At 39.4% G+C, this 26,961-nt stretch overlaps 1 protein-coding gene across 3 annotated transcripts in view; it reads left to right on the top strand.

Annotated features, from left to right (window-relative positions):
* nbas (NBAS subunit of NRZ tethering complex) overlaps positions 1-26,961 on the top strand; it is a 251,018-nt gene that overhangs the window by 32,180 nt on the left and 191,877 nt on the right. For all 3 annotated transcript variants that reach the window (XM_036147528.1, XM_036147527.1, XM_036147526.1), the window contains exons 15-21: positions 2,948-3,226; positions 12,563-12,688; positions 12,934-13,085; positions 13,197-13,334; positions 19,579-19,657; positions 23,520-23,624; positions 23,879-24,015. In XM_036147528.1, the coding sequence (XP_036003421.1) occupies positions 2,948-3,226; positions 12,563-12,688; positions 12,934-13,085; positions 13,197-13,334; positions 19,579-19,657; positions 23,520-23,624; positions 23,879-24,015 (1,016 nt within the window). The remainder of the gene's footprint in view (positions 1-2,947; positions 3,227-12,562; positions 12,689-12,933; positions 13,086-13,196; positions 13,335-19,578; positions 19,658-23,519; positions 23,625-23,878; positions 24,016-26,961) is intronic.

Genomic DNA, 26,961 nt, shown 5'->3' with positions numbered 1-26,961 from the left:
AGCATCTTTGGGATGTGGTGGAACGGGAGATTCGCATCATGGATGTGCAGCCGACAAATCTGCGGCAACTGTGTGATGCCATCATGTCAATATGGACCAAACTCCCTGAGGAATGCTTCCAGCACCTTGTTGAATCTATGCCACTAAGAATTGAGGCAGTTCTGAAGGCAAAAGGGGGTCCAACCCGTTACTAGCATGGGGTACCTAATAAAGTGGCCGGTGAGTGTGTTTGTGTGTGTGTGTATATATATATATATATATATATATATATATATATATATATATATATATATATATATATATATATATATATATATATATATAAAGCCGTCACAAGAGACACAAGTGTCAGTTCTTTGATTAATAAAGATTTGGGGCAAAACATAACTCTGAATCATACAGTTTTGCATTTAATTCCACTCCTGAGCCTTTGTCGGGTTTGTTGTCTGATCTTGCAGAAGCGTTTTTTTTTTTTTTTTTTAGCTGCCAACCCTGAGGAAATGTGTCATCAGTCTCTCTAAAGCGGTAGGAGGGGGGAAACGATGAGTTTAGATGTTTGTTTTCAGTAGTAATTTTCTACTGCGGCATCTCTGCTGCCATTAACATGGACCTTCATTTGAAGTATGTTTAGAAATGGTGTGTATTTGTCCAAAACGTGGAATAATTTGAAAGTCTTTGATGATGATTCAACTACAACTGTTTTGAAGTGCTTAAGATGGAACCCAGTAGGAAATGGCAACAAAATCCAAAGCAGTGTGGACACTGAACGGCGCAAACGTTCCCCAGCTTTAATAATAAACAAAAAATTGAATGAAACCAGTGAAAGAAAGTACTTTGCATTTATATTTTACTCATCAGTTTGACCTTGCTGTTATGTGTTTAGACAGCCTGTTGAATGGGCGCAAAGCGTGGTAAATCTAATGTGCTTACCATCAGCATTGTCTCATTAAATGTGCAGCGCTGTAGTCCTTGCGTCGTGTATCATCTGTCATTTAACGCTGGCACATAAACGTTCATATGAGTTATCAGAAGGTCATTATGGAGAATTAATGTAAAAGGACACATGTTATCTTTAGGTCACGTTTTAAGTATTTTTGCAGTAGTAATCCAAAGAGGCGACCTATTGTGTTTAGGAAATCGTTAAGCCACTGATGACGAATTGCAGTAATTCATTTATTTCTGCTAGCAACTGTTAGGGTTTCCTCTCATCCTGTCAGCTACCGTGTTGGAAGACACACACTGTGTTTGTTTACGTTCCCTGTGAGCCTGTATGAACCAGACTGCAGAAAACCACCAAATTTAGCTAAATGACTGTTTAGCGCAGTAAAAAATCTGCAATAACAACCGTAGTCCATCTTACTGGGCATCTGGGAAATATTCACAGCGCTTCACTATTTGCAAATTTTGTTGCGTTGACCGACTTGTTTTTTACAAAAAGGAAACTATACTGCAGTTTAAAAAAAAAAACAACAACATAAAATAGTCCATGATGAAGTGAAATCAAGTACAGGTTAGCTCAACATTGAACAGTGCAGCAGCAGTGAATGGAAGTGGCTGAAAGTCTTACTTTTCTACACCCAATAACTGCGCTTTACTTCTGGAGGTTTGCCTACACCATTATCACTATATTGTCAAAACATTATTATTCTCATGCTGTTGTCTGTCAGGTAACTTAGGCTGTATAAGGTTTATTTATACTGCCTTTATGCATGTAAATAGGCCCACCTGTTCCTAACGGGTGGATCCGTTTACATGCGTTTGCTGTCCAGCCTCACTGGAGGAAATCTTGATGATCTACGTTGTCATAATAAGACATAAAAAGAGGCACTACAGTAGATGAGGGTGTCTTTGTGACCGGTGACAACGTTGTGGAGTGTGGATAGACAAGTTCTGTAATCATCTTTGTTCGTGCTGATCTCACATGAGCTATACTGCCCCTGTGATTACCTGTTGTATTTCTCCATCCGCTGTGTTTGTATTCACATCTGCAAGCTCACTGATTGACTGACTGAAATCCACACGAAATCAGTGCAGGAGACACCTCAGGTCTACGTGTGTGTGTGTACTTAGCATTTAGCACGTGTGGTCGTTAAATTGGCGTAAAGTTTACTTTTCCAGAACACAGTCTATGGCCTTTTAAAAAAAAGTTACATCCAGCTAATGGTCTTTTTGTGTCATAAAGGTGCTGTTGAGTAGTGATGCTCCAGTTCACCCTGGTGCTCCAGTCTATGCCCAAAGTACCTAAAGTCACTTCAGTTTGTCCACTTCATTACCCCTGTCTACTAAACTTTTAGGTTTTTCCACTTAATCATTTTTTTCTTCTTAATTTACGGCATTATTGGATAATAAAGTGAATATTCAACATTGAGTAATTACATATTCCTATTATTATTATTATTTTATTATTATTATTATTATTATTGTTGTTGGAGTTATTTTTATTATTTCTACATGTTTTATTTTATTTACTATGTTTATTGCATTTATCATGCATTTACTTATTACTATTATAAAGATTTTATGGTTTGAGTTTATTCAGACATCAAAGTGTTTTTCCTTTAACTCATATCTCTCCTATGTTACAGAGTAAGGCCTGGTGCAAGAAACAGCCTCACCATAAATGTTGATTGTTTTTGTAAAGCTCTATCTTATCTGTGATTAATTGCACCCAGCCTTCTGTGTATCGTGCCTTTCCTGTTCACTGAATGCTCAATTGTCAAGGTTGTTGTGCATACCTGAAACTGCTAGTTTATGATGTCGAAGGTCACTCTTTGTGTTGTTTAATGAATGTTTTAGGTGTTTGAACCTGACATTTATTAACGTCTCCAGTGATTAAACCGAAAGAAGGACTAAGCTGGATTTTAAAGGCAGCTTCAAGTTTCCCGTTATTTTTGTGTCCTGTGCTTTCCACCCCGTTAACTTTCTGCCTTTCTGTCATACTCATCAGTGTGAAGTGAGACTTGCTCAGAAGCGAGTGCGCTTCGAAAGCAATCTCAGCAGCGGATCGACGGGCGAGGAAGAGGAAGGAGATGACGGTGGCGATTCTGATTCGGACGAAGAGTCCTCCGCAAAAGCCCGCTACTTCGGCTACGTCAAGCAGGGCTTGTATTACGTGACAGAGATGGAACGTTTCGCGCCGCCACGCAAGCGCCCCCGAACGGTCATCAAGAACTACCGCCTGGTCAGTTTGAGGTCCACCACCCCAGAGGAGCTGTATCAGAGGAAGGTAGGAGGCTTTAAACATTGATACTAAAGTAGCAGTAAATGAGCATACAGTTATTCTTAAAAACAGATAAACACATGAACTCTGGGCCAGAAGACGTCTCTAATGGAGCTCCAGCTGAAAGAGAGGGGTACCTCAACTAGTTTAGTTTTTATTCCTAGCCTCCACTTGGAATCACCTTAAGTCCTGTATGGAGATGAAAAGCTGCCATATTAGGGTTTGAATAGGTTTTCTTTAAATATGTTGCTATAAAAATATTCATAGTATATGTTATATTTATTATTTAAGTATTTCTAGGAGAGGCAAGCTTATTTATATAGCACTTTTTAATAACATGACGAGTCAGAGTGCTAATCTTTGTTATGGAAGTGTTATGTTCAAGATATGCTCCTTGAACATTTTGTCACATTATAACTACATACATCAATGTATTTTGTTGTAGATTTTTATTAATTTAAATTTTTTTGATGACTTAACACAAATAAGTGCATGATTATAAACCTGCACCCGAGCAATGTATCTCTGTAGCTCCTCCAGATGCCATGAGCCTCTTGGCTGTATGTTTGGTTAATGCTTGCCTTGCCATTAGTAGGGCCACTGTTAGCAGCTTTGCATGCTCTTTCTGTTTTTAGGTAATGGATTGAACAGTGCTTTGTGAAATGTTATTATTTTGCAAACTAGTCCTGCTTCAAACTCAACAACCCTACCTCCAAACTGTCTGCTGCATTTATAATGCAGTTTGTTCACTAATGTTCTCCAACAATCCTCCTAGGTCTTAATGGAGCACTAATGATGTAATTTCTGAAGGCATCTGGTTGTACTGATCAGAGTGGGCTTCAATCACATTTATTTTGGATTTCTTGAAGGAAAAACAAAAATTCCATTAAAATACATTGGTTTGGAGTTGCAATCCTCAAGGGCTATGAATATTTGCAGTTCACTGCATTTTTTTTTTAACAAGATGGCTAAATTGCTAACTGAGATGGTCATCATGGTATTGTTTGCTGAGGAACGATTTGTATTTACCTGCACAAATACCCAAAGGGCTAGTGATCAGCTCCACGTCCTAGAACATTGTTGTAAATCGTTGCGTCAACACACAAGATTTTTGGTTTTATGTTCCCGATTCTTTTTGACTGTTTTCAGCTGTGGCAAGTTCCTATTTAAGGAGGAGAACTTTGGTGTCTAAAACAATCATACAGAGCCACATGCTCATGTGGTTTGTTTAATAAAAACGACAGCCGTCGGTGTTTATGCGGGAACGTCTTCATGTTTGAACTTGAAAGCTCATTTAGCTCAGCTGTCCAAACCGCAACTCCTCCACTGATGTGCTCTTCTGCCTCCCGCTGAGCTACAAATTCATTTTGCAGGCGAAATGGATATTGCTTGTGTAGTATTTCCATGATACTTCAAGTCTAATTATATAAACCCTATGCGCTGCCTTTTATCATTTAGAACTATTACAGGAGTAATGTGCACCTCACTGTAATGCCAGTAATCAATTTTATTGAGCAGTTCGTTTTCGCAGAGGACGCCACATTCACTGTGAAACTTTGCATTTCTTTTTGGCACTTCATTTAGCAGCAATTGAAGGAAGTCACTATCATCTGTTTGGTCATTGACTGAATTGTAATTGGGGCTTCAGTGGAATCTGTTTCGTACTAAATAAATCTCTCTCCGCTCAGAGAAAGGACTATTGTTTTGTTGGATGGGCTCCAGAAGGCTGTTGAGGAGAAATGAAAAACCAAGCAGGGCACTCAGTCTGCTTTAAGGGTATTTTTCAGTCTCGGGGGGTGTTTTTTGAAATGCTAATTGCTTTATAGAAATATTGCTGTTGGTGCTGCTCACTACAAATTGCAGCAAAAGACAACAACAAGCTTTATCTTGGGGCACAGTGAGAGCGGTATCTTCCCTGTACAGTCCCCAGTTGGAGCACGGTACATCCGTCATTTTTATGACCCATCATCTGGTCCCTTCTTCATCATTGTCATCATCATTAGATGCCATCACTCATCACCATCAATCCTAACTGTGAGAGTTACAAAGTAATACATCATTATTATCTCTTTGTTACACTAGGTACCGACTGCAATTCCCCTGATGGCTGATGCTGCACGTCTGCTGTAGCTCTTTTTTTTTTGTTGTTGTCCTTGCTTGTGTTAGTGTCGTAGACTTTTATTCTTTATCAGATCAAATTCCCGACCAGCTTGTCAAATAGCAATAAACATCTGACACCTCCACCCAACCCCTGTAACAGCACCTCCTAGTTTTGTTCTTTAACTAAACAAATCAAAACTAAGAACCCTCCCCAGTCCCTGTCTATAGACTCACCAACCAGTATCATGTGCATTACTGCACACTTTTGAAGTTTCATAAACATCACATACATTAAAGCTAGGGTCGCAGATATTTTTCCGGAAGTTTCCCCGAGATCTTCCAAATCCACTCTGGTCTTATTTCTTTCTACTGAGGACTTCCTCTTCTTCTCATACACATCAACGCGGTTCGCTTCTTGCGACTCTCACCCATTTTCAGTCTACGATAACAGCAGCAGTGGAGCTACAACGAACGGCTAACCGCTAAGCTAACCGCTAAACTAGCCGATAAGCTAACCGGATACATAAACACTAGGAGTGCGCATGTGCAGCCTGAAGCGGGAACTATGAAGGAACGAGCACACACACTGGCGTTACATTAGCGCGTCAGAATGATGGTATGATGTGGGAAAACCAATAGATTAGGCCATTCACACATAACTTGAGGGACAGAGGGGGTGAGTGCAGGAACAACATTATGACCATAGCTCTCAACTCTCACGCATTGACCGTGTGACACACGCATTTCACTAACTTCACACGCTCACACGCAACACATGGCATTTCACACGCAAACATGGAATTTCTCACGCATAAAAATCCCAACGCCCATCTGGGCAGCGGACGATAAAAACTCTGCCTTCTGCTGAGATGTTTCAGCTTCTTTCACAGCTTGTGGCCATCAGTAATTCCTGCTGCAGTTCATGTTAACAGAGCAGCAGGAGGAGCGATCAGAGTTATGAATAATTTTAGTCTTAACAGTGATGAAAGTAAGCCGGTAAGGTCCTGTACCGCGTACACAGGAGGGGAGGGGGCGGAGGGAGAGCTGCTGCAAGATGACCGGTCCATTCAGAACCAGTCATGGCTGCACGCTGATCATAAAAACAGTTCTGCTAACCAGATGCAGTTTAAAACGCCACTTGGTCAGTTTATAAGTTTCGTTTTTATTAATTCTGCATTTTTTAACTACATGCACCGTATTTCTGTGCCTCAGCGCTTGCTCCTCTCCCTCCCCTCCTTTCCCTCGGAGCAGGTGCTTTCTGGGCGTCAGTGCGCCCAGAACGCACTGACGAGAGCAATAGAGATTTGTCTGGTCAGCGCGGCGACTGACTGAGAAACCTGTCGCTGTGAAAGGTGATAATGGTTATAAACTGTAACAGTCTAGAAGTGCATTGAGCTGAAAAGAGGGAGACATCAGCAGCTGGATCGTGCGTAAAGACGCAGCGGGAACCTCTGTGTGCTTCAGTGTTGCTGCTAAATGGGAAATTGTTGACCATAAAGGCTTGATGAAACTCAGCCTGATTCACCAATCAGGTTATAGATTTACAATGATAAACAACCCATAGATGAATGTGTAACAGTATAATTATTCGGTCAATAATTAAAATCTACTTAATTTTATTCAGTATTATTTGAACAATTGTGTATTATTTATGTTTTAATCCATTAACTGAACAATTAATTAAGTATTATTATTATTAAGTATTAATATGTCTCTTTCTCTTTTTAACACAAGTAATACATGTCTACTTCATTGTCTGGTGGGATAAAAATGAGATGGCTCTTCCAGGGTCCGGTTAGCCCCGCCCCCAAACAAGCCCCGCCCCCAAATTAGCATAATCTCACTCCTAACTTTTGATAAAAGTTGAGAGGTCTGATTATGACAAATTCATGCTCTTTGAGTTTTTACTGGCCTGGAGCTCCCACAGAGGATGACTATTTTACCCAGTATAACAAAACGTGTTTCTGAACAGGATTGCCAGCTATAGCTTTAAGGACAGAAGCTTTGATACATAAATGGTATAATCTTATAATTTCTTCGAGTTCAGGTTTATTCAAAAAGACTTGCTCTGCAAAAGAACCTGCGGTACATGAATAATTTCTTGTGTAAATTGGCTGTACTGAAGATATCAGATTTGAGAGGGCAGACCAGATATATTCTTTTTTTTTATTTGTAACAAATTGAAAAACAAAAACACATTTTTTTTCTTAATTACTTATTACACGGGTTCTCAAGTTTTAATGTTCGAAGGTCTATTCTATTTTCTAGATAATTGTGAAGGTCCAGGACATCTAGGGATGATCAAAATCTGTTGATAAAAACTTCCTTACACCTCACAAGGAAAACAAAAGTCACTTTATGGCCACAATCGTTCAGTTGCGACTCTGAACCGCTTTAAAATCTGAAAGTAAAATGCATGGAGCTCTCCAACTTCACAAGAGATTTAAACTAAAGCTTGGCCAACCTAATGGCTTTTCATGCTTCAACTAACAAAAGTGCCTTACTTTATACACAAGAATAAACATTGAGAAGAAACAGTGCCTAATGTACAGCAGGACACAGTAAGGTGAAAATAACTGAGGTAAACTACCAAGAAATAAATTGGTGTGCAAACTTGTCTTCCCTCAATGAGAGGTTCTATAAAAACCTATCTTTCCAAATAGTATTATATTTCTTTAGCTCCGTCTTATTTTTTTTTTATAATTCAGTGTATTACTAAAACAAACACATAATTTAACCTTCTTTAACCTTAAAATGTAGCTAATTGTGTTCAATAGAAAAATAACACAAATTTAATGTATTTGTATAGCTATTATAACCACCTCTGTTATACCATATTTCATATGAAAGCTAAGAAATGGTGCTTTTTGTAAAATAAAAACTCTTTAGATATAAACTTAACTTTTAAGACAACCTTGAGAAAGGTACATTTACTTTGTATTGTCTATTACATAAAATCAGAAAAAATATGGACAATGTTTTACAGGATTTTTATAATTAATTTACTTGCAATATGGCTGACTTGCTAAATAATAATTCTGTTACGTTCACTAATGATCAGGAGATACATTTTTAGATTATTATTTTTTTTATTTAAACAGGTGTCTTCATTTCTGCAGGGGATCAAGCACATATAACCACTTATTTAGATTGGAAGCTGACTATTTTGCCTTGAAGGCCACTGGTGTATAATCAGCAGGTCAAATACTGAAAATATAAATTGTTCTTTCTTTCCCTGTTCCTCAAATGCATCAAAGCTGAGACTTCCTACCATTGTAGGTCTATAAACAGACCAATCAACAGCATGTACTTTGGTTAACTTTTTCAGTAAAATAAATTTCCATCTTGTCTTGGATCCAAGAATACTAGTTCTGTCAAAGAACTTGCAGCTTATGTTATTTTCTTTTTGCTGTGTGATGTAATCTATAGAAAAAAATTTAATCTGCAGGTCAGACCTTAAAAAAAAAAAAAAAAAAAAAAAAAAAAAAAAAAAAAAAAAAAAAAAAAAAAACGTAGTCAGGCTCAGCAAGAAAAAGCCTGATTGGTCATTTCCTCTTTTGCTTACTCACTAATAACATTTATATTATGACATTTCTGTACCACATTGCTATAAAAAAGGGTTCCTACTCAGTCTGGAAAAGTCTAAAAGAGTATAGGATATTTTTTCTTTATTTTCTGGATAAGTATGGACCAAAGAAATAAAAATATTGAATATTGAAGTATATGTATTTCCAGACATCATTTGATTTCCCACTGTATAGATTTTCCTCTTATCCTTCCTCCTTTGACTCCTTCTATTTTTCCTTCTATTGTTTTTGCTTCTTCCTTCCCCATGTACTTGTGCTAATGGTACCAGTGGCTACTTTTTTAATGGTTTGCAAAATGTTTACATCTTAATTCATAACAAGTTTCTTAATTTATTAACCATTCAAAAGGACAGACTGATTGATTGAAAAGTGGTACCAAAATTTCCCAAACCTCACACACATTGAAACAATTCTAAGACAAGTGATTAGGCGGCGACGCTGAGCTAGAGCGAGTGGGTTCTGGTCAAGTGGGTTATTTCCTTTAAGCCAGCCTCCTCACATGTTTTAGGAGTTTGATGATGCACTTGGCGGTGAAACCCTGGCTGCTTTAGCGGCACACTGGCAAGGCTGCAAACAATTTTATTAGAAGACTCTAGAGAGAAGAGGGAGTGTTTTTTTTTTTTGTGTGTTCCTCCTACGAGAGGTTTAACTGTGTGGTGTTCTTTCTGGCCTCCAGGATCCACAGTCTGGCTAATGTGTTGCGTTTTAACTCCCACACACTGAGAGAACGGGATCCTCTGTGTGTCTGTCGACCAGCTTGCTTGGCGGGTTACTTAGGCACACACTGAGTGGGCCTACATAAAATGTGGTGTCATTCTTTTTGTTGTTGGATTAAATCATATTGTTCGGTGCTGGTATGACAGAAACCTCGAGGATGGTCCAATTCAGCTTGAATAATAACAGCGGAAACAATGACGTTACATGTGCAAGCTCATAAAATCCCACGTAAAAATGCTAATGAAATGCAAACTTCAAATTTTAGAGCAATAGAGTAGGTATTTTATTACTCAGCTGTCATTTTGAGTAACAATGAGGCACATTTTCTGTCTAGATAAAAGCAGGCATGAATCATCATTTTAACAATTTTTCGTTTGTGTGCTCAGGATTCCAGTTTAATCACATTTCCTTATCTGAAGTTAAGAAATGCGTGTGAAAAGCCGTTAAAGAAATGGTACCTAGCACCTTAGCTCCTTTTAAAAGTTGCTTAAGTCAATATGTTTCATTTGAAACACCAAACACAAGCATCGATATGTAACACAAAAGTTACTAAAGTAGTGATGGCAAAGTGTCCAGCTTGACTGTGAGTTTCAAAGATGAAGATTTACATAGCAAATTGGTCCCAATAAATATGAGGAGGGGGCGCTTTGCTGGTGCAGGGGTAGCACACATAGCCAACCCGGGTTAAACTTCACATGTCTTCCCCCTCTCTCTCAACCCCCTCTGTCAGCTTACCTTCATGTAAAGGCCACTAATGCCACAAAAATTACAAATGATAAATAAATAGATATGACGAGGAAGGAGAAATGTGGTCAGAGAAAAGTACGTTGGAGACCTAGCAAACTGGCACCGGGCCCAGGGATTTAAACATTCTCTTTGGGGACTCATGTCTGGCTGTAATTCACCTCAGCGTTGAGGGATTTCTGTTGCAAAATTTGTAACCCGCAGATCCAAATGTTTCCGGCACAACTTCACCAACTCCTAAGGTGCATGGAGCAGGTCAAAGATCTGGTGAAGTGAAGGCTTCAGCAACACGTGACATAATAGTTCTACTTGGAAACATTTTAATTGGTCAGCAAATAAAGCTTAAACAACTTAAAATGTGGCCAAAAAAATGTGTAAGCCCAAAAAGTTCCACTTTGGCAACTTCCTGTTTTGGAGTAATTGATAGAAAATGGATAGATGGATGGATGGATGGATGAATGGAAGTGGCCAAAAGTCCCACTTCAGCATAACTATGGTAGATGTTGAGGACTGTGAAATCACAGGCAGAGGAAGCCAGAGGAAACAAGTTCTCATCCCTGGAAACCAAAACTGTTGGCATATTGGAGATTGGGCTTATAAATAGGGCTTGAAAAAGTTGATAGAAAACTGCGTTAGGGGTGTGGTTGTTCGTCACGGATTTAGGGCAAACAGCTTTATTTCTTGATTGGATTTATGAAGCAAATAGCTGGAAAACGTAAATAATTACAAGATTTATCTTCTTTCCCATTAAGAAAAGTTGCCGCTGCAGCCTATTATCTTAAATGTTTAAGGAATCTAATTTATCAAAGTTATGTGGATGAGCCCTCTGGTCTGGTTATTCCTTTTTCTTGAAATCTTTTCTGCTTAAGATTTCAGTTTTGCCCAAAGACAGTTGTGTCGTAATCTTTGGTCAAAAATTGCACATGAGGTTACATCTGTCCTCTTCAATTTCTGTTTACAAAGCATCTCCCAATTTTCCTGTGCAACTAGACTTTTGAGGAAAGCATAAAGGTTTGCTCCACCCTTTCTCAAACCTACTTTGCCCATATCCCCCATTAGAAATGTTTTGCTTTTGATGATAATTTATTTTTCAGTTTAAATCAAAATGCACTAGCACTATATTGTTTCCTAAGCTACTGCATCGCCTATATATGGTAATGATGTTGCTGGTTTCTAGAGGTGCTGCAAATGCTTTTGTGTGTGTATGTGGAAGAAACGTGAGTTTTTTTAAATTTGCTGATCTGCTTGAGAAAACAACAGATAAGCCATTTGTGATTTATTCGTGTTCAACACGTTCGAGTTTCCTGTTTCTAACAATGCTAACACTTTCCCTTAAATGCTCCTGCTGAGTAAACAGTGGCTTCTTGTCTGGTTTGGACCCGTAAGGTTGCGTTTTATTGCAGCTGGATATTCTTGCACTGGCTAACATTTTGCTCCCGATGACATTTCAGATTGTCTCTTGGTAACAACTTGCTTTCACCATGGGACCGTCTCCTTATCGGCACCACAGTTCAGCACTGACACATTACACATCGATTGTGAGACCGACCGTCTCAACTGTTCCTGCTCAGGGACACCGTGCTTTGTTGCCAGGTTTAGTCCAAACCTTGGCCAATATAAAACACGGGGCTGTTAATTTCAAAGCAAAGTGATTCTATTCATGTTGCACCTTTCATGCACAAGGTAATCCCGGGCTTTACATATCCACATTTTAGTTATAGAAAAGCGACAATGACTGCAAGAAACGATGTCGAAGTGATGTAAATTCTGACATATTAATAATAAATGCTTTAGTGTTGTTTTTGCTGGTGTCTTGTGAAAAATAGATTCTCGTTTTAAACGAATCAATTTATTCGAGTTTGTTTCAAATCCACCTGAAGGATATTGTGCATGAAATATATATCAGTTAAGTACCCTTGAAGAGAAGATTAAATGATGGAAGATGCATAAATTACATCAGATGTTTTGCATTAATTTTCTTTTCACTTTATATCTCAATCAAATAACACTTTTTCTGATATTTGCAGTTTAGTACATTTTCCAAGTAGTTTCTCGTGAGCTCTATGCTCTTTCATCTAAAAACACTTGCCCGGGTGCTAAGTTCACACTCTTTCCTCTGCTGTGTGTGTATGTGTGTCTGTTTCACGGTGCAAATAAAAGGTTGAGTTGTTGATTGTGTGTGTTTCTGCCACAGATTGACAATGAAGAATACGGAGAAGCCCTGTCTCTCGCTCAGGTGTATAACCTGGACTCTGATCTGGTCTACCAGCGACAGTGGAGGAAGAGCCCTGTCAGCATTGCCTCAATTCAAGATTACCTGGTAAGAATCGAAGGGAAGGAGAGAGAAACCCGAGCATAATTAGGAAAGTATGTTAAGTAGAGCTGTGTGAGAAAAGCAACAATCTGAAGTTTAGAAAAGAAAAAAATACACATAAGCTTATTTAAAGCCGTCTTCTTTTCTATTTTGTTGCATAAATGTTTTCAATTTCTTTTCTAGCTCTCTTTCTCACTTTGCTGCATAATTTCTTCTGGGCTCAATCCTTCGTATTTTTACTCCTCTCTTAGAGCAAAATCCGCAAGCGCTCCTGGGTATTGCACGAGTGTGTGGAGCGTGTCCCAGAAAACGTAGATGCCGCGAAAGAGCTGCTGCAGTACGGGCTGAAGGGAACTGACCTGGAGGCCCTGATAGCCATTGGGCTCAATGAAGATGGCGGCAGGTGGGACATGTGGTGCTGAACACGGACATCTGCATCAAGGGCCCAAGGGATTTTTTTACCTGTGTTGCGTTCTGCATGCTTGTTGATGTCGTCTCTGTTTCCGTTTCTCAGGTTTATAATGCCTGGTGATGTGGACCTTGATGACCTCCCATATGAAGACCTCTTGTCAGACGATGAGGAGCTGGAGATAAAGAAGGAGACGGAGAAAAGGAAGAGACAGGAGCTGCTAGAAAAAGTTGATTTCAGCAGGTATGCGGCTTTTACTACCAGCATTTGACCTATAAGTCTGCAGTTTTATGCACCAGTCTAACAGCTGGTGGTAAAGTGCCGGTCTGACGGTTTAATGAAAGGTAAAGAGCCATGATTTGGTTTTTAATAGAAATTCAACACAGCTTTTATTGCTCTAATCACTGACTGAGAAGTTGTTCCTCACACCTTATCTCCTGAAATCAACCGGCCTTGTCACTTTCCCTCTGAGGTCGTACTCTTGATCTTTTTTGTCTTGTGTGCCTTGGTCAACACCTTCCCAATGATAGCTTCAACACAGGAATATCAGATATTGTGCAGGATTACTGACAACCCATCTCCGAGGGTTCCCATGCAGTTTTAATTCCATGGTTTGGAAAAGAACTGAAAAAGAGAACAGATTATTGAAATATTTATATTTCCAAGCTTTATTTTGCATTTCATTTTTGAAAAATGTTATCCAACTCTCAAAACGCCCAGTGCGAAAAGTTTGGTGCATTAAAAAGAGTTCATCCTATGTGGTTTTGGACAATATTGTGCTGGACAGTCGGGTTTATTTGATGGTCAACAGAATGAAGAAATGAATCTGAGGATCATTAGAGGGAAGAGCGAGCTCTCACATGAGAATTATGACTACTAGTGTTAAAAGCCCACATGGAAGCCCAGAATTGTTTAATTCACTTATTATTATTATTATTATTATTATTATTATTATTATTATTATTATTATTATTATTATTATTATGGAGATGAAGAACAAGAAGCTAGTTAAATAATTTGTTGGCATTCATTTTGTGTGAGCTCTACAAGATCACAGCAAATTCAGCCACAACATTTTTTGTGTCAGAAAAAGCTTTTTTTTTTTTTTTTTATCCAGTACCAACAGCTCTGAAGCCTCCAGCCAGTTTGGATTGGTTGCATTTGAGATTTAAGTCTCTCCCAAAACCCAGGAGGCAGAAAGTAGAACTGATGCAGTTCATGAAACAAGGTAGAAAAACAAAACACTACAAAGCCAGTTTTCTCTGCATAGTGCCGCCTTATTTTGAACCAGGCAGAAAGCCTGGAGGTGTCTCTGTCTTCGAATGCAACAGAGGATCTGTTTGCCGGCTGGAACTGAGCTGACGAGCACAAACCCATGCGTTGGTGTCTGTTAGAGTTAATTCAATTACTGTTTGTGTAATTTTTTTTTTTTTTTTTAACAAAACAGTGGGTAATGTCTATTTATTAACTTGGATAACTTGGGAGGACCATTTGTTGAGTGGGTGGAAAAATCCCACGAAGGGCAACCTGACCCTTACCCGTGGGAGACGGCTTGTTGGGCAAGTTGCTGCCTTGCATATTGAAATATTACAGTGGTACTGTATTTTTTTTTTTGGTATCCCCTTTACACCAGACAGGGGACTCTTGAGCTAACATGTTATGGTTGTAGCCAGAGAAAGCATGAGTGGATATTAGAGAGGGCTGCCAAATTGAACTCTGATAGTTTGATTAGGTGGCGCATGAGAGAGAGGATCATAAAGGCAGCCATGCTAATGAAGATGAGGGGAGAGAAACAGAGGAAAACCATTGGCGCAGATTAGTGGGTAATCTGTTGGAGGTAATTTATGCCTTTGTTGTCAAGTGCCCAGAGAAAGACTAATGAAAAACCCTTTAGTGATCACTAATCACCCCTCATACGCACATGCAAATTTGCGCACCGATGTGGCCCGAAAACCCTCCTAATGCGATTTTATGCACATTACACACACCTCTAAATAAATGAAAGTTAACAGAGGGAAATATGCATAAACTTGCAGGGATGATGCACTTTTAAAATGTAAACACATACTGCGTGCATTGTTACTGCTGGCTTTAATCTGGAGTAACTTGATTGTGCTGTGTCTTTTGTTCTTCTTACACCAGGTTCTTAAAATAACTATTGAGCCTCCGTTGTACATTTGAATGAGAACAAGCATACAGTTTGTAACAATGAGCTTTTGTAATGGCTGCCATTCATTCTTTTGGTAATATTTTATGATTGGATTGTGTGATTGTCTCTGTGGCTCATCCAAATAAATCAGAGCTTAATTGCAGAGCTGTAGTCATGTAGATAAATGTAAGATGGAAGGTGAGCGCAGGGTTTAAGGGGGGGTGTAAAAAAAAAAATCTTGATAATTTATAACCATAGAATAGGCCATTGCATTGAATCATTAGTGAATTAGGTTCTTAAAACGCGGATATTTCTCTCTTATCAGTCTTTGAGTCGCCGTGTCTCCCAGGGAGTTGACACGCGTCCCCAAAATGTGTTTGTGTCTGCGCAGCTAATGGATCTAGCCGTGTTGACGAGGGGCCTGCGGCTGAGGCCTGTGAGTCACATCGCAATTCTCTTAATTTCTTTTTAACTACACAACCATTCCAGAAATGGCTTGATATCGATCACATCTGCGCTTGAGTCAGTCAGGGCGTCTTGTGCATCAAACCATAGAGCATCACTCGAGCAAAACAAAGAGATAAACAACGAAAAAGTCATGATTGTTATTGAGCATTCTGATAAACCCCCCCTTTTCTCTTTTTGAATAATGTGTGTACCACGTTTAAAGGGGAACTCAGCATTCACTGCAAAAAAGGGAACTAAAAATAAGTAAAAATTTTTGAAATCAGTGTATTTTTCCTTGATTTGAGCAGGTAGATAAGACTATTTGCCAATGGAATAAGATTTTTGCACTTAAAACAGGAACAATTCATCTCTAAAATAACATAATTAGACATCCTGCACTTGAAATAAGACGATGGAGATGAATTGCACTCCAGCTCCAGTGGATGGGCAGGGACTGGAAATGTGGGCATGCCCTGGGGGTTTGTAACGGCGTCTTGGGGGAACGGCAGGTAGCGTCTCTATTGGTGGGCCTTGTGTCTGTCTGCTTAGGACTGCCGGGGCTTTCTGTAGCAGAATCCTTTTGCTGCTCTTTGTCTGTTCCAGGCCTTCTACTGTTCTCATCACTCTCACAACTTTGCACCTTCAGATGACAAGAAAAGCAAAAGTGAGTGTATCGTATTTTTCAGCCCGTAACAGGCACCGGATTAGAAGGCGCACAATATTCTTCCCAAGTGTGTAATATCACTCCGCCCCTCCACGTACACAGCTCTCTATCCGTCTCTGCCGCAAGGACAGAGTAGTTAGACTACACTGCCCTGTTTCTGATATAAGGCCAAAATAAACGTGACTTTTATATTGAATTAACTTACTAGGTTTATTGTTGCTAGCGCATACTCTGGGAGAAGGCTGCCCCACGCTGACTCTCCGCGGATGTTTTACCCTTCATATTTGAGCGTACTGTTGGCAACATTTCTTTTGGCAAATTCCTACAATTCCCACACTTTCTGCCAGTGGGATGAAGCGGCAGAACGGTAAAATGTGTGATTAAAACAGTTTGATGTAAAGACTTCTAACTGAATGCGCGGAGTCCGGCTTGAATGCGTGCAGACCTCTTCGGCGTGAACTACAAGTATGTGGGGGCCTTCACATGAATGCACTTCTAGTTTAAGTCGGGCATACACTGTACGAGTTTTTGCCTATTTTGGGCCGATTCTTTAGTCGTGCGAGAATTTTTTGGATCAAGTTTCAGCTTGATCGTGCGTCCTGCGTCGTGTCGTATCCAGGGGGTAACGAGGGGCAATTCGCCTCTCACGACAACCTCCCGATCAGGAATCTGACGGTCGGTTGAAAATCAAACATGTTTGAAATTCAGTCGGCCTTCGTGAGGAGATTGTGAGCGATCATGAGCTCGTCCTGCTGTTGAAGCGGGGTTACAACAGTCTACGATCCGATATCCCCCGACCTTGCGCACTGCTCACACGCAAACAAGTAGATTCTTCTTTGTCTTCTCAAACGAAAACATAGGAGCGGAGAGAAGAATGGCGTCGGTACGTGTGACATGGAGTCAAACTACGGAGGAGCAACTCTTAGAATGTCCAAAGCAGCGTGTTTTGTTCTAGTGAGCCTCATATTTAACAGTGAGCATCGACACGTCCCTCTTTTTCTTCTTCTTGACATTTGGCTTTCGGATAGACGAGTCCGAGTGGCGGCATCTCTCTACAGGGCTGAGTCCGACGTTTGGTTTTTGAACGCACTGTGTGAGCAGTCACTTTGCATCTGAGCGTCGGGCCGTACAGTGTAAGAACACATATCGTGAGCGGTGAACTTCTAAACCCTGGGTTTCGTCGTACAGTTTGAGCTGTATATGAGTACCACGACTGAAAATATTGCACAGTGTATGCCCGGCATTGACTTTACCCTCAGGCAGTCTTGTAGACAGCTCAGGGGTCCGATCAGGTAGTGACACAGTGCATCGTAATGCTCCAAATATCCATTGAGCGGAGCGGCTTCGTTGCTAACCAAAGTCGTACTTACACATTTTAACAGATTTTTGAGCGCATTGTACGACATAAAATCGGTCAGTAAGTACAACGGCAATCATATGTAAACTGCAACTGATTATAAGGTGCACCATCAATTTCTTTTAGGAAATTTAAGGATTTTAAGTGTGCCTTATAGTCTGAAAAATACGTTAGGCTTTGTACTTTATATAAACATACAGCATTAAATACAATTTAAGGTGTCACAGATATAATTTTTTTTAACTTACAATTGTAAGAAAAATACAGGAAAATACCGTAAACCATTTTAAAGGTGCAGGTCAGGTGTTTCCCACTGTTTCCTTTTGTATATTTAGCACTGAACTGCAGCACATGTTGTTTATACTGCATCCTAGTTGAACTGAGTTGTTGAATTGTATATACACCTTAATAGATTACAAAATCATCAAAAACGTATTTCAGGAATTCAGTTCGTAAGTTCAAACTTGTAGATCCACATTATAGTGATATACTTCAAAGGTTTATTTATTCTAATTTTGATTACTGTGGCTTACAGCTAATGAAATCCCATGATTTACTTTATCAGAAAACGTCAATATCACGTAAGACCAACAGGAATAAAACTAATATTTTTAATACAGAATGTTCATGTTATGGCCATTCAGTGGCCTATATGCAGTTATAGGGAAAACTGAAGTGGAGCTGTGTCTGGCAGACAGTCATTAACACACTCCACAGGGAGGTTAAGACAAAAAAAGGTTATTTCTAAAGAAGCTGTCAGCATTCAAGCATAGAAATGGAAAGTTAAGTGGAAGGGAAAAGTGCATTAGTCCATTATTAAAGGAACCAGGGGTTATTTCAGCAGAAACAATGGCTGGCAATCTTCATGCTACTCTGCAATAATGCAGTGTTTAATTAAAAAAGCAGCAAATACTCTGCAGTAAATTGAAAAGCCTTTTATTTTGTTGCTGTTATGTAATATTAAAATTTTCTAAAAACAAAAGCGAATATTGGGTTTTCGTTAGCTGAAGGCAGATACTGAATGAATATTTTTTTTAAAGCAGGTTTTACCTTTCGTAATCTGTACCGTGCGAGTTTAAAATTAAGAAACTTCCCAGAATATGAGCTTTTTTTTAGTGTCAGATTTTCTCTGTTTTCATCGTTTCGAGCTGTTCAGCAGCAGAGGGGTACATATATTTTAAACACCTCTCCTCATCGCTCCTCCTCACCCTTTTGCCATTCGTCTCCTCGCTCCCATTGTTCTTAGCCTCTCTCTGAGAACACAGAGCAAAGTAATTACCAGCAGTGCGAGCTCTAAGCCAGCACTCTTTGATGTGCCAGAGGGTGTTTTGAGCCAGTGTTAATCTTTGTTAGTCTTTGCACAGACACCCCGATAAAACCTGATATCACCCTCAGTAATTAGGGATTAGGGATTAAGACGAAGGATGAGAGGTCAGGTCCAGTGCTGTTGATCTGGGATTGATCTTCAAGGGGCAGACCTGATCCTTTCGCAGATATTTTCTGATTTGTGGCCCGGATCTTTAATGTTTTTAGCCGTTCAGTTTATTTACAGCTGTGATTAAGTGAGGCCGGACATTGATTTGATTCTTGTAGGATAATCACTCACCTCATTGACAGTTAGAATCCTATAAATAATGACTGAATGGGGTTTTTGGGGTGCAAAGAAGTTGATTTAGCTGCTTTAGAAAATGATTAGTTCGGAGGGCAGTCTAGTAAAAAAATATGTCCCCGTGAGTTTCTTGTGCAGAGTCAATTTCCAGTGAATTTGAAGCTGGTTGCGGCGTACAGACGAAGGTAGACATCTAATTTCACTGTGGCGTTAACTGTCCGGACTTTGCTGACATGCATATGTGTGTTTCTTCATATTCAGGCTGACCCTGGAGCAGAAAGAGCTGTGTCGCAGTCGACTGAAACTGCTCTCCTACCTGGACCGACTGTCAACATACGAAGTAAGAACAACCCCTCTGAACGGCACAGAGATTACATTTTGCCCAAGAAATGCTCATCGTGATCTCTTTGAGGCAGCTGCTGCATTTTTTAAATGTCAACAATCTCAGCAAACAAAGATTCACTTTAAAGCCATCAGAAAAAAGCCACATTTTTACAAGCCTGACATGGGTACATTTTGGCAATTTGTTTTACAAAGGAAAAAAAAAAGCTGAAGGCGTTTCCTTTTACTGTTGATTTTTAAAAGATCATATTGATGGATTGATTTAGAAATAGTCTGGTTAGCTATGCAAATAAAACCAGATGTTGGTAGACAACACATTAAAAGAGAAACTGTATTGCTTGTTGTTTTTCTTTGAATGAATGTAAACTTTGCCTGTTATTAAAAAAATATATTTATATTTGCTAAATGCCAGAATAACGAGAGACAATTATTTAGACTAATGGAAACATTCCCTTTTAAACTGTATGACTTAGGCTAAACATTTTGGCTTTTTAGTTTTGAGTCAGGTTTTTAGGGCGCCTTGCTAGCGCACACCTTTTCAGCTTTGACTGCAAATGTTCTACTGGATTGAGATCAGGGCCTTGTGAAGGCCACTCTAAAACATTGACTTTTCTGTCCTTAAGGCACTTTGAACTAATTTGGACAAATGCTCAGGGTTGTTTTTCATTTGGAAGACCCATTTGTGTCCAAGCTTTGCCTTTCTGTTGATGGTCTTGAAATGTAGCCCCACTATTTCCACATATTGGCCTTTCCTCAAGATGCCATCTACGTGCACCAGAGTGTCCTCCAAAAAAATAAATAAAATAAAACACTTAACATGATGCAGCCACCCCCATACTTCATATTTTGTCTAAGGTTTGCAAGCTTTCCTGCTTTCCTTTGTGAGCAGTATGATGGCTGCACATTCCCATGCTGCTTTCACTTGCTGACAATTGATTTCACAGATGAACATGGCACCTGAAGGCAAGTGGAAAATAAACCCAAGGATGAACCAGACTTGTGGAGGGCCACAAATCCCTTCCTGATATCTTGGCTGATCTCTTTTGATATTTCATTAAACTGGTGTGCCTCTATTTAATTAAAAAGTTGCAAATTAACAGTTGCCTACAAAGCTATAAGATCAACATCCAGGCTTTCCGAAGTTGTTAAATACACCTTAGTGTATGTTAGGTTCTGACTTTAAAGAAACAAAAAAATAAATAAAACTCTTTTTATTGTAGCATTTAAGAAGTGGCAAATAATGTTATCCTAACTTACCTATAAGGGAAAAGCTTTAGTCTGTCTTAAAAGCATACTATGCAACATTTTTCAGTTAATTAATGTGCTCCATACCGTTTTGGATGATTAAATGAGTCATTTCAGGTCGAACAAAGGTTTTCTCGGCCGCCCTGGTGGTCTGTGGGGGAAATACCGCACTTGCAATTGCAGGAGCCCTCGGCCCGCACCCACAGGCTCAGAAGTCTCGTGCAAGACAGCGAGAGTCGGTCTTGCTTTACGGCGAGAACTCCATGTGTTTTTGCCCTGCCATTCACTATATGCACGCGCGAAAAAAGCAACAACAAAGAACCGCGTGTTAACGTCAAATAAACATGCAAGAATATCGAGTTTTTTTTATTATTATTTATTATTTTTTTTTATTTTTATTTTTTTTTTTATTTTTTTTTAATGTTGGCGAGGCGGTAGCGTGAGTTTGGCGAGGCGGCCGCGGCGGCCGCCTCGCCAAAGATAGCGCTGCGGGAAACCCTGATGTTCATACCTTCACTGTGTTAGTCATTGTTTGTACTGCCGTTTTTTCGACTTTTCGTTATGTTCGCCTGTCTGCTAAACTCAAAACAACCGCGCCTGGCTAAATGGAGGAACCAGAACAGCTGAGCATCTTTATGACAGTGCACGTTTACTTTCGCCCTCTGGGGGGAGCCTCGCTGGAAAATCAACCCCGGTTGCATATTATACCTTTAATGTCAGACCAAAAAAGTTGTTTTTTATACACTATTTGTTTAGATTTTGGCTGTAGACAGTGTATGAATGAAGTGGATGATGACATTACCTATGCTAATGTATCAGATGCACAGATTATTGTTATTTTTATTTTTTTTTATAAAACTAGTCCACATATCTTTGTTTGCCATTAAAATGCAAGGCGAACATGCAGTAGGGCGATTATTGCAACACGTCAATGTTGTTGTAACTGACTGTACTCGGTCAGCCTGATGAAAAGTCCTGAATAGCCTGTCAACACAAGAGGACGGTTAAAAATTCAGTTCCTTTTTGTTTTTTTATCCAAAATATGAGTCTTAAAACAAAATAAAGGGTCTCCAGCTTAAAGAACAAACCTTTTTTTTTTCTGGACTCTTAATAATAACGTCAACTGATTTTGGTTGAGAAAGACATGCTGAAAACAGAGTTTTGCAGCACAGGGTTCACCTTGATGAGGAATACGGTGATACTGCAAGATCTTGTGCAACAAGGTCTCATTACACTCCTAATGGAGGCCGTTCCCAATCGTGTATTGATTGTTCATCCTTTAGCCTGTAGACTCTGTGGACTTTGTCTGAATGGATGTTTTCCAAACCCGCCTCCTAATTTCGTCCTAAGAGTTCAGCCTGAATCTGCGGGAATTAATACAAAGAGGTGGTCTTTGAAGCGCTATTAATTATAATTAAAATTGCATTAGGTAAAAGGGATTTTAATGCCTCGCATATTTTCGCTCGCGTTTATGTGGGACACAAACAGCTTTAATGCTTTCTTAAACATTCTTTATGGCTTCGATGTTCTCCCACCAGCAAACTAATGCTTTCTGCTTTCAAATCAAATCCCTACAACGCGCAGAGGATTTTCCCATCTATCCTGCACGGATACTTTCTCTCAACCCCCACTAATATCTTGAGAAATATATAAAAACGGCAAAAGAAGATATGGATGCGGGAGGATTTTTAAGTATGTGAACGGAAGGCAGAAGAAGTGGCAGATCCTCCCTGCTCGAGCACATCATATATTACTGATAGACTTGCTATAGAAGCACTTCAGTGCAACATACTTACGTCTGATGTGGAGCTTGACTCTTGCAGCCAAGCTCTTAAAAAAAAAAAAAAAAAAGTGGATTTTTATATTCACTTTGAAGGATGTTAACATGCAGACCCTGCTCAGCCACAATAAATCACAAATGAACAAGGCTTTGCTTTCCCCCATGCAGGGGGAGATGAGATTTTTTTTTTTTTTTTTTTTTTTTACCCTGCTGCATATTCAGCTCAGAGTGACGTCCCTCACTTTACTTGGACATTGTCATGGTAACGGCAGGACTCGTCAGATTCCTTTCGCCCCGATCCTTTTTCTCTGGCTGTCTATGAATATGATATTGGGGGTTTTTATCATCCTGACTCGGGCTGACTCTGTCTGAGTACGACCCATTCAAAGGCTATCCATCACACACACGCATCTCGACACGCTCTTCAAGGCACATACATGCACACGCACACATATTCAAGCATAAAAGATGCTGCAGTGATTTTATACCCACCGATAAATCCCTCTAGCCAAAGGCCAGAACAACAAATGTTCCTTCCTGACATATGCGCGCACACACAAGTTCCTAAGATGCACCCAAAGCAGCTGTAAGCTACAAAGTTAAATAGCATCTCTGTTGATTCTTCTTTACTTCATTTCCTCACGGTCTCATCTCCTCCTTGCTCGCTCGCTCCCATCTTTCGTTTTGAATTGCCACCCACTCGCAACATTTATTCTGGGGAGATAACCCTTCTTCTTCTCAAATTTGTTCTGGAGAACCAGAGAAGCATTTCATCTTTCTCAGTTTGGCTTGTCTGCCGCTCACCCCCTCCCCCCACTTCTCCCTTTTTTTCCAGGAGATACTTGGTGGGCCTCATGAAGCAGAGCAGAAATATGACGCAGAGTTCTTCAAGAAGTTCCGGAGTCAAAATATTGTTCTGTCAGCAAGAAACTACGCCAGGGTAATATAAGAGTCTTCTTTTTTTTTATCTATATAAAAAGTGTTTTACTATTTTCTCTCGTGATTTCTTTATCCTAGCTGCATGCATCACCTATATTAAGTTTCTCTGGCCCGCCTGTTGCTTTCAAACTGTATTTAAAAAAGACTAAATCCGATGATAGCGCCCCACCCAAGGTTTTAGCATTTTGAGTTTGTAAAACCCGACATTTTAGTGTCTGCTGTTTGCGTTTTGTCACGTGTGTTGTTTACCTGCAGGAGAGCAACGTGCAGGCTCTGAATATTCTCTTCACGTATCACGGAGAGGAGCTCCTGCAGCACAGGCTGGCTATCCTCTACAACTTCCCAGAAACCACCTCTCCCCACGAGTACGCCGTCCTGCTGCCTGAAGCCTGGTGAGACACACACACAGAGGCTCACATACATTATGATACAAATTATTTAAAATGCTCGTCTAATACAGTGAACCAAAAGCCAGATCATGATTTCTGTTACCTAAAATACACCTGAAGCTCTTGCCACATATGATTTGGGGCTATAGTGATTTTTTTTCTTCTTCTTCATGCATTTATCCAGAGTTTCACATTGCTGTTTGGTAAAGTGTATGTGAGTTTCTTGCTTTCCAGGCGTACGTTTTATGATTTAATACGATACCTTTTTCCAATTTTTGTCACGTTGCAGCCTCAAACTTTGGTGTGTTTTGTTGGGATTTTATCCAATAGACCAACAGTTGTCCCTAATTGTAAAACGTGGCATGGGTTCTTATTGCACCTCCTTTATACCTAAATAAATTCAAGTGCCAGTACCGCAGAGGTTTGTTAGAGTACATTAGTAAACACACAGCGTCAGGAAGACCAATGAACAGTTCAGGGAGAAAGTTGTGGAGAAGTTTTAAAGCAGATTAGTTTGTAAAACAGTATCCTAAAATGTGACGCTCTGTTTAGACCATCATCTCAAATTGAAAAGAGGCTGGCACAACTTCAAGCCTATAAAAACATGGCCTGGAGAGCCTTAATCAGTAAAGTAGCCAAAAGGCTACATGGGAAGGAACTCTGGTGGACTGCAGACTTCCACAGCTCAGCAGGGAATACATGTTGACAAATAAACTTACACGTCACAAATCTGTCCTGTATGGAACAGTAGCATGAAGAAAGACAGGCATTGAGAGGACCCATTTACATTTTGCCACAACCCATGTAGAGAATGTATTAAACGCTTGTAAAGAAGTAGTTCTTGTCATATAAGATCCAAATTGAACTGTTTGACCTACATAGAACGCTGAAGGCAGTAGAAAACTAGCATCCCACCATTCCCACGGTGGTGCAAAGTGGTGGCAACATCATGCTGTGGAAATTCTTCAGTGGGGATGGAGAAACGGGTCAGAGCTGCAAAAACCTTAACGAGGTTAAAGGGACTGTAGCCAACCTTGCAGGATGTGGCCGCAGGAAGAAATGCCACCACAGGTTCATCAGATGAATGCAATGAATGGTAGAAAAAGAGTCAAAGATTTCATCCAAAACTGTTTAAACATAGCTTACAGGTCAAGATAGGTCTGGGTTCACATTTCAGGTTCTGGCTGCACATTTTGAACCAGGGAAAAAGCCTCAGAAGAAAAAAAGAAAAAAAAAAGAGGCACACTGGAATTCATGAAATTGGTTGTTGATAAAAGCTCCAAATTTTCCAGAAGAATAACCTTGACTAATGAGATAAAACTGGAGATTCAGTCACGGGTCATGGACACTCCAGCGGGATAATGACCCAAAACATGCAGCTAAAAGCATGTAATTGCAGTGTTGCAAAACAAAACAAAAAACACAAATTATTTTAAGGCACCCATCTTTTTTGTCCATGCCATTTGTATTAGTTTAATTGATTAAATGATTCAACTAGCCCAATAATCAAAATCAATTATAGCAATAACCCATTTAGCATCTGACCAGTTTTCAAGTCTGCAGCTATAATAAATGAGCTTGTTGAAAGAAAAGAATTTCTGCCCTTATAATTAATCTGGGTAGTCAAAGATGGTTTTAAAAACTTTGTATTCTCTCAGAGCAAATTACTAGTAATGTGTCAACTTATCTGCAATTAGAATAATAATGATTTACTTTAATATTTATCCTTTTGCTTTAATGATTTAAAATGTTTATTCCAAGAAGGAAAAAAAAAACACTGCAATAAAAAAGTCCACTTGTTCTTATTCTACCTTTGTTCTCCAGTTCTTTTTAATAGATTTAGGCTTCCGTGGCTCAGAGTAAGCACTTTCACTAGTAATGCATTTGGTTCATATCATTATTTTATGAATACTAGTGACTAATTGGCTCGCTATTAGGTATCTAAAACTTTTTTTTTTGCTTCTTTTAATTATGTGATTGTTGTGTGCTTTAAGTGAAAAGCATGGCTGCCTTAATCCTTATTCTCCATTAATCATGTGCACAATCATACATTTCAACCCTCAATAGACTTGTTTGCAGCAGTAATCGGCTCTTCTTGTTGGTTGGTCATTATTAAAACAACCTGGCTGCATTATAGTCTATATTCTAGCATGTTGTTTGCAGGACCCCTGCAGAGCTGCTGTTTTCCATAAGCACCTACTTGATGTTGTGGGCATCATATTAATTTACCCTGCTGGGTAAAAAAACAAAAAAAAAAACATAGCCCCTCTTTGTTTTACGTTGCAGTGCACTCAAATAAGTCTAAGTCAACACAAAGGTAGAAATGACAGTTTCTGAAAGGGAAACTCAATTCAATGCTGCAGAAAGAAAGTTGACCAATAAGGGAATGAGCAGCCAAGCAAACTTTATTAATATAAAGCACTTTAAAAAAGCAAGCATTCACTAAAGTGCTGAACATAAAATGAGAAAGTATAATAATAATTCATCAAAGTAGGGCTGAGCTATATGGAAAATAATCCTATACAATATTTTTCATATACGTAGGCTTGTATATCCGTAGAAGTTCCATTGAAATTGGTAACAAGGGTCCATTACTTTAACCACCTGAATTATTTTCGATATGCTTATTGATAGCATGTCTTTTACAATACAATAAACTACTGCATTTGATTGTTAAAAAAGCAACTCTATGGTTGATTGTTGCAGCTGTACGGGAGTTGTTTTTGGTGTGGGGGGCTAGCACCCACTATTGTCTGGGATTACAAAGTTTTACATTCGCCGTGGGTGGTACTAAAGTCCCTTAAATTATTTTATTTATTAAAGGGACTTTAGGTGGCACTGGTTCAGGTGCTAAATCAGATTGGTGGTAGTCTCAGACTTTGTTGGAAGATGGACTCGACACACTTTGCAGTGCACACTACTTTATTTATTTTATCCGACTTTAAAGGT

The sequence above is a fragment of the Fundulus heteroclitus genome, chromosome 15, assembly GCF_011125445.2.
Source record: "Fundulus heteroclitus isolate FHET01 chromosome 15, MU-UCD_Fhet_4.1, whole genome shotgun sequence".
Classification (NCBI taxonomy): Eukaryota; Metazoa; Chordata; class Actinopteri; order Cyprinodontiformes; family Fundulidae; genus Fundulus; species Fundulus heteroclitus.
Note: the sequence above shows the minus strand (reverse complement) of the source record. Positions and strands in the feature narration are given on the sequence as shown.